The 7,670-nt window shown below is 35.8% G+C and overlaps 1 protein-coding gene across 1 annotated transcript; it reads right to left on the bottom strand.

Moving 5' to 3' along the window:
• Positions 1-1,004: 1,004 nt before the first annotated feature.
• Positions 1,005-3,826, bottom strand: LOC145100654 (uncharacterized). Its single transcript, XM_079037841.1, has 7 exons — positions 3,335-3,826; positions 2,851-2,948; positions 2,446-2,669; positions 2,031-2,350; positions 1,723-1,828; positions 1,551-1,637; positions 1,005-1,250 (listed from the first exon to the last, which is right to left on the bottom strand). Exons 1-7 carry the CDS (start codon positions 3,814-3,816, stop codon positions 1,152-1,154), a joined length of 1,416 nt encoding a protein of 471 aa, XP_078893967.1. The 5' UTR covers positions 3,817-3,826; the 3' UTR covers positions 1,005-1,151.
• Positions 3,827-7,670: the final 3,844 nt, after the last annotated feature.

Raw genomic sequence — 7,670 nt, 5'->3', positions numbered from 1 at the left:
CATGCTAGGATAGATTTCTTACCAAAATGAAGCTTGAAATGAGATTTTTGGGCAAAATTTCGAGTTCTAGAGAGAGAGTAGTGAGAGAAAGTTGTGAGATGGGCAAAAGTCCTCAAATGTTGCCCACACAACTTTTTTATAGTGGTTGGGTTTGATACCCGGTGGAATTTTACCCGATACTGACGATATACGATGCTTTTGGTCGCACCCGATAAAGTTGTCGTAACTCGTTATGGTCGAAACTAAAAATTTTCTAATATTAATTTAGAATTATTTCCTTGAGTTATTATTATGTTTGAACATCCATTAAGTCATAATAAACAACCCAAATATTAGGACTTAATTTAATAACGAAAACGGAAATAATTCGAAAACGACGAATTTATTAACGGAACAAGTTACAATAATGGAAAGAATTTTCGGGTTGTCACAAACAGGGTTGCTAATAACTCATAGCTATTTATTTTGTCGTGTTGTATGTGATATTTTGGACCACTGATAATCCTCATGACTGTTGATAGTCCCACAGTTTGCGATAACTCATAACTGATTATTATGTTGTGTTGTATATAATATTTTGGGAAACTTAGTAAGTTTAGTTTTAAAGTTGTGGAATAAAATGTTTTTCAGGTATCAGTTATTGATCATGGGAAGGCAAAAACATGACTGTACACACTCATCAGTAACACTGGAGATTACACATTTATTACATTACTCAGATTTTCAAGGAATTGCATTTTGGAACAAATGAGTGTTTCTTAACATGGGTTTCATGAAAATGAAGTTTTTGCCTTAATTAAAAACGGAAATTATTTATGAAAATGGGACGTTACAGCTCAAGTCAGTACAATTAGTTTAACTAGGTTCTTGGTCAGTCCAAACATGAAGTTAAGCCAATCGGTTCACAGACGAACTTGGCTAGATTTACGGTAACGAGCCATGTCAGCAAAGTCTCTTCAAGCAATTAGTATATTCTGTAGTTGATTAGTTGAGACAATTACTTAAATTTTATTATATCAATTTCCTTCCCATTAAAAGATGTACAACACAAGAATCAACGATTTACAACTTCCTTCTTCTATGGGAGCTAATTTCAATCAGTTTGCTTAGTGTCTGTTCATTTGATCTGATAATGAAGATGAATTAGCTTACTATACTGCTAATAACTTCTTAAAGTACTCAACAATAGTGTTCATGTCTGGCCGATCACTCGGTTGATCCATTGTAGCCAATAACATTGTGAATGCCAACTACACAACAGTCAGAAGAAAAATAATCAATGATCGAATCTAATATTGAGTAATGAAGAGAAAAAGGGTTCATGTGTTGTGATATATCATTAAAAATGGAGCCATGTTGGCTTCTACTCTTTATTTCCTCAAAGAAGCCAATGCTGCAAAATAATTTTAACGAGAAAACCATGTGCCAAAAGAGAAAGCCACAAGCCTTTTTTTCATGATATTAGCTAAGGAACTTCCATTTCAAATAACAATAGGTAATACCCTAGGGAGGTTTAGCAATACACTTTCAAAAATAGGAAAAGGAAAAACCTTTTTAGCTTCACGTGACGTATATTTTCCATTAAGCTTTAGGTCCACTAATGATCCGATGTTGTCTATTTTTCCAGCTGGCAAGACCTATTTGACAGAAGCCATAAGATACATAGGTTTAGCAGAAACGACAATAAGTCAACAAAAATCAACCAGACTCTTAATCTCTTACTGAGTTGACGATTCCTTTGGATGGCTTGTTTCCAGTAAGAAGCTCAAATAGAAGAACCCCGAAGCTATACACGTTCCCTTTCATTGTGAGCTCTCTTCCCTTATATCTACCACATAAGAACACGTTAGCTAGTAGTATTAGTATATATTTCAACCAAGAAATAGATAGAACAAGAAGCTTTTGGGACACCACTATTCAAACAACAACTGAAAAAAATTGTAGCTAATTCTTTTCACATAAGAATTTTCTTTTACGTTCATTAATTGGGCCAAGTCAGAAAAAAGAATGTAGCCAAAAACTTGGCTTACTCTGGAGCCCAATAACTTTCACTTGCTGATGATCCAGTTGAAATCTTTGCATTAAAGTTACCAAACAAAAGCACGTTACTGGAATCAATGTGCGCAAATAGGTTTTGATAATGCAAATACTCTAATCCCTTTGCCACGTCATATGCAATTGTTACCCTTTGTGTCCAACTAATCACAGAATTTCCTGCATCATCATGCAAAATTTGGTGTAGCGTTCCCTGTGTCCAATGTTCTTCAACCAAGAAACGACGATTGTCTCTTATACAATAACCAAAGAGCTTAGCCACATTTGCATGCTTCATTCTTGAACGTACTAACAGCTTGATGAAAGATATAACATATGATTAGATTATATACAATTCAATTGCAGGAAAAAAGAAACAAATACAATATATAATTTCCAACTTTAACTTACTTCTTCCAAAAAACTTGATTCGGATTCCGGATTAATTTCTCTTATGACAACAACTTCTTTATTCAAGCTTCCGATATGAACGCTTTTGTTTAATGGATCATAAACTTCGGTAGTTTCTTTATTACGTTTCTTTTTATGATTAGTAGAGACGTTTCCTGCGGTATCAGCTTGTGGAGCCCAAGTGTGCCGATTGGCCATAAGAAAGTTTAATGAACACCAATACGCTATTGCAACAAATGTAAATATCGTCAATAACTTAATACAAAGGGACATTAAAATTAAAGATTTGGTAATTTTAAACATTTATTCTTAGCTACACATTTACGCATCTTAAAATTAAAGATTTGGTGATTTTAGTGTGGTATGTGGGCCATGGACATTCAAAGAGAGATGTGTACAATTTACCCGATGCTTTTGGTAACAATGAGCGGAGAGGGAACCTTCTTGGACCCAACTCTCTCATAACAGTTTCAACAATTCTTTCTATGCAATCTGATTCATTCCTGCACATTTTGTGCAAACATCAATATGATTCAAAGAAATTTTAATTTCCATATGATTCATCACCCAAAATGCTTCTGAGGCTATAATTCTGGATGAATCAATGATTACCAATCGAGTTAACTAAAAGCTCATTATTTGATCTTGAACTTATAGAAATCTCAAATTAAGGAAGAGATATATCCTTTTGAAAATGACTAACTATTACCTGTCCAAATAAAATGTCAACGGATTGATTAAATGCATGGCATCCATGATTTGATATGAGTGACCAAAAAAAATTTAAATTTTCAGTTTGCTTAATATATTGTAGAGACAAATTGTAAAAGTCTCTAATCTCTAATCAGAATACACAAATATTTTAATTATTAGAGAGAAATAATGTTACCCGTGTACTTCTATTCCGGCAATATTTGTAGCCTGAATGAGGGCATTTCTCCATATTGATAGCTTCATATGATTTCCATGAACTGCAAATCCATCCCCGAAGCAACCACTTTGGTGCTTTACCTCCGATGGTTGAACATGATAGAACACCGGAATAACGTACCGGCCCATTGACCGTTTGCACTCAAAAATTTTCTCGAGTTCCGTTAAGCAGTTAACTGACTCTCCGTAGTTTTCGGATAAAACGACAACCGAGATTCTCGATTCCTCTATGGCTTTTGAAATAGATAAGAAAATGTTTCTTCCAATTCGGATGGTCTTCTCATCCTTAAAAACTTTGATTCTTTGTCCGATGAGTGCAGCATAGAGATGCGATACAAAGTTCTTACGAGTGTCTACACCTCTGAAATTTAAGAACACGTCATGTTTCCATCGATAACAGGGTGAAGACGACGACAATGACTTGTCTCCATTCAGGTCCATGGCTTTCGTGTTGCCCTATGTACAGATTCACACATCAAAAGTGGTATACATATAATATATGTATTAGGTTGTTGATTTAGACGATACAACGCTGGAATCAACAACATAGACACATCTATGATTTCGCTGAAGTTTCAGAAAATAATATTTTAAGATTTTGCAGGCTTTTTTTTAACCTCTCCTTTAGTTGTTAAAGTTGTTAATTGTTAAATGTTAGTATCATAATTTAGTTTACGAATACAACAGACACTTTTATGATTTCGTTGAAATTTCGGAAAATAATATTTTAGGATTTTGTTGGGTAATTTTTTTTTAAACTAGTTCGTTAGTTGTTAGAAGCTAATATCATCAAGCTAGCAGACATTTGTCCGGATTACAATTTAGGTGCTGTTTGTTATTTCGAAGCAAAAATGTTTGAAGCCTGCAGACCACCTCTACAACCCTCTGTAGCAGAAGAGGTGGACCAAACGACTGAAACATGTAATAAAAAATATGTATCTTTTTTAACATCTGCACGCTGCTACAGTAAGTTAAAGTTAGGTGTAAAAAGGTTTGAAGCAGATGGTCTACTGTTGCGCCACGCAGCACACGCGCAACAGTTTTTAAGTCAGAAGTCTTCTGAAAAACAAACAGCTGCGAATGACCAAGTGCTACGTGGCGCATCAATAAGAGGTCATAAGAGGTTTTTTTAAAACAAACAGCACCTTAGATATCCAATCTTGTAACTTCTAAAAAATACAAAGTAAAATTTTCATTTTTCAACAACCAAAACAATTCATTCATCTATAATATAGTCAGCGTATAAAAGTATTTTTCAAAACATCCGTGTAAAACCATAAAACATATAATGTGGAAAAACACCGGTAAATGCAATGCAATCAAGTCGGGTCCTACCATTTAGAACTAGGAGTACCTGAAACATTTAAACATTAAACTGTAAGCACAAAGCTTAGTATTTTTCCCAAAATACCACATATCATAAATAAAACTGGGCTCATCCCTAGGGTTATATTTCAACCTATGTGAATGTTATGATCCAACCATAGTCTTATAGTCACTTCCTCGCTACAACCCAGTTGTTGTCTTTCCCGCTATGGTCCAGCTATGGTCTTTCATACAAGTGTTGATCAAACCATAGCTTTTCAACGAGTGTTGTGATCCAAACACAATCTTTCATACAATGTTGTTATCCAACCATAGTCTTTCATGCACAATCACAAAGACAGTCTAGCATTTAACATCGTATAGTGAGAAGACTCGCCTCACACAGCAGTCGAAAGTACTAAAGCTCTCACACAGTATAATGGTACTATACACCACCTAATGAAACATTCAACGTCAAACCTCAGTCTCCCCTCCAAAACTAGAAATTGACCAAAAGTCATTAGGTCAAAAAGTCAAATGTCAACAGTCACCACATCGTGGCCACAATGTGGCAATTCAAACAGTCGCGACCAACTCCACCACCACGTCGTGACAACAATATGACAAAAAAAATGTGAAGACCAACTTCATTAAATCGTGGTGAGCATCATGTCACATTGTGGTTTCTACACTAAGACAACTTAATGAATTTAGCTCTAATTTCATTATGCTCCTTTATCAAACTTTCCACAAGGCTTCTTGGGGCTCTAAAGGTTAATAAAAATCCAAACTTTACACATATGCATGATCCATGCATGTCCTTCACTCAAACTAGGTCAAAGGAAAAGAAACTGACTTAAATCTCATGCATGATTTCCAAAACACTTTCAACTTCAAGATCCTAAAGGTAAAACAATCTAGGGACCTTGATGAATTATAAAGTAGCTAACTTTGTGACACCCATCTGTTCAAACTTTAGCAATGGGTCATAATATGCATATTTTGTTAGATCAATAGGAAATAAACCATAAATATTAAGACTTGAAGACTTACAATGGTCTAGAAAATGATCACAAAGGTGGAGATGAGGTGGTTGCTAGATCCATGGACTAGAAATCCTCTTTTTCTTCTTCAAATGTCACCAAATCACCCAAAATGTGCTCAAGAGCTTGAAAGGTGGCTATGGTTTTGATCTAAGCACAAGAGGAGTGATGGAGGCTAATGGTGCGCAAACCCTAGCCATCACATCCTTTAGATAAGGCCTTAATGCCATAAAATTAGGCTTTAAATATGGGATGCCACAACTTCATAGTCAAAACATTACCACATCGTGGCTATTAAAAATGTTGTAAAATCATCAATCAGAATTTCATCGAAGGGTACCACTATGAAATCATAAGCTAAACACTTTCACAACGAATAAACATGAAAGGTGTTACGGGTCTAACTAAGCTCACAGGAAGATCCAACCGATAAGCGACCTTCCCTACCGGGTCAATAACACTAAAAGGACTGATATATTGAGGGCCCAACTTGGCCTGCTTCTGGAACAATCTGACATATTTCTATAGTGACACCTTCAGTAGCACTAAATCCCTAACCCTAAAATCGAGATCGGAATAACGTTGACCAATGTAACTCTTATGTCTACTCTTTGCAATTTGTAGTCTACCATGAACCTGTTGTAGCAACTTCATAGTCTTAAGCACTACCTCAATGCTCCGCATCACTCGTTGACCAACCTCACCCCAAAAAATCAGGGTCGTACACTTTCTCCCATAAAGCAACTCAAAGGGAGGCATATCAGTGTTGTTGTGATAGTTGATTAGTTGTTATTTTAGGAGAACTCAACTAAAACAAAGTAAATATCAAAACTGCCACCAAAATCCAACACACATACACAAAGCATATCCTTAAGATTATGGATGATCTGAACACGTTGACCATCAGTCTATGGGTGATAAGCAATACTAAAAAGCAATCGAGTACTCAACTCCTCGTGAAACTTCTGATGGGTTTTGAGCATTCCAACAGTTCGTAAGTGTACATGCAACCCTAATAAACCTTGGATCTATGTTTGTCTAATTCTAGCACTCCGGGACTCATCTCTAACACCTAAGAGGTTATACGGAAGGGGGAGAGGGTTTGGGGGTAATGGGAGAGAATGACTATGAAAGGTGTGAGTTTTGGGGGTGTTCTATGCCTCCATTTATAGGCTGTCTGGAGCTTCTCATGCCATGAGGCTTGGCTCTCACGTCGTGAGCTTTGCTTAGGCACCAAGGTAAAGCCTGGTGCTGACATGTGGCGCATGACGTAGGTAAAACAACTCATCTTTAAAAATTCATAACTTCCGCATACGAGATTCGTTTTCGACGTTCTATATACACGCGCGTAGTTAATGACAAGATCTACAAGTTTCCTTTTGACTCCATCGGCTAATTCTCGACCGATTTTAAATTTAACAGTATGAGAAGATTATAATATTAAATGACTTCGTAAAATTAATAACTTCTACATACGGACTCCGTTTTCGTCTGTCTTTTTATCGTTGAGCTCCTATTAATGAGATCTTCAATTCTCATTTAGGTTGCATTGGCCAAAAATTGATTGATCTAAAATTCGAATTCCAGTTTGTGCACTGTTATGCCAAATCATAGAAAAATCATAATTTCCTGACACGAAGTCAGATTTGGGCGTTTTTTATGCATGCTCTCGGTTTAACGTATACTACCACTTTCATTTAGATATATAAGGGTAAAAAGTAGTTTATCAAAAATTCACTTTTTACGTCATACAATGCGGTGCCGGTTTTGTCGCGAAACTTCGACATGTCATAACTTTTTTGTTATAACTTGGATTTCAGTGTTCTTTATATGTACGGATCCTTTGTGACATATACTACAACATAGTTAAGATTATTCATTCTAAATAACCTTCCATCAAAAATCCTGTAACGACCAAAAAGTTCAACCAATTTAAACTTTTCAAAA

The sequence above is a fragment of the Lactuca serriola genome, chromosome 4 (genome assembly GCF_051521515.1).
Source record: "Lactuca serriola cultivar US96UC23 chromosome 4, Lser_US96UC23_V15, whole genome shotgun sequence".
Taxonomy (NCBI): Eukaryota; Viridiplantae; Streptophyta; class Magnoliopsida; order Asterales; family Asteraceae; genus Lactuca; species Lactuca serriola.
Note: the sequence above shows the minus strand (reverse complement) of the source record. Positions and strands in the feature narration are given on the sequence as shown.

Coding starts and splice junctions, on each gene's coding strand:
- LOC145100654 (XM_079037841.1), bottom strand. CDS start 3,816: ATGGACCTGAATGGAGACAAGTCATTGTCGTCGTCTTCACCCTGTTAT. Junction 2,949..3,334: donor GCCGGAATAGAAGTACACGG/GTAACATTATTT, acceptor CAAAATGTGCAG/GAATGAATCAGATTGCATAG. Junction 1,251..1,550: donor CGTCACGTGAAGCTAAAAAG/GTTTTTCCTTTT, acceptor ACTGTTGTGTAG/TTGGCATTCACAATGTTATT.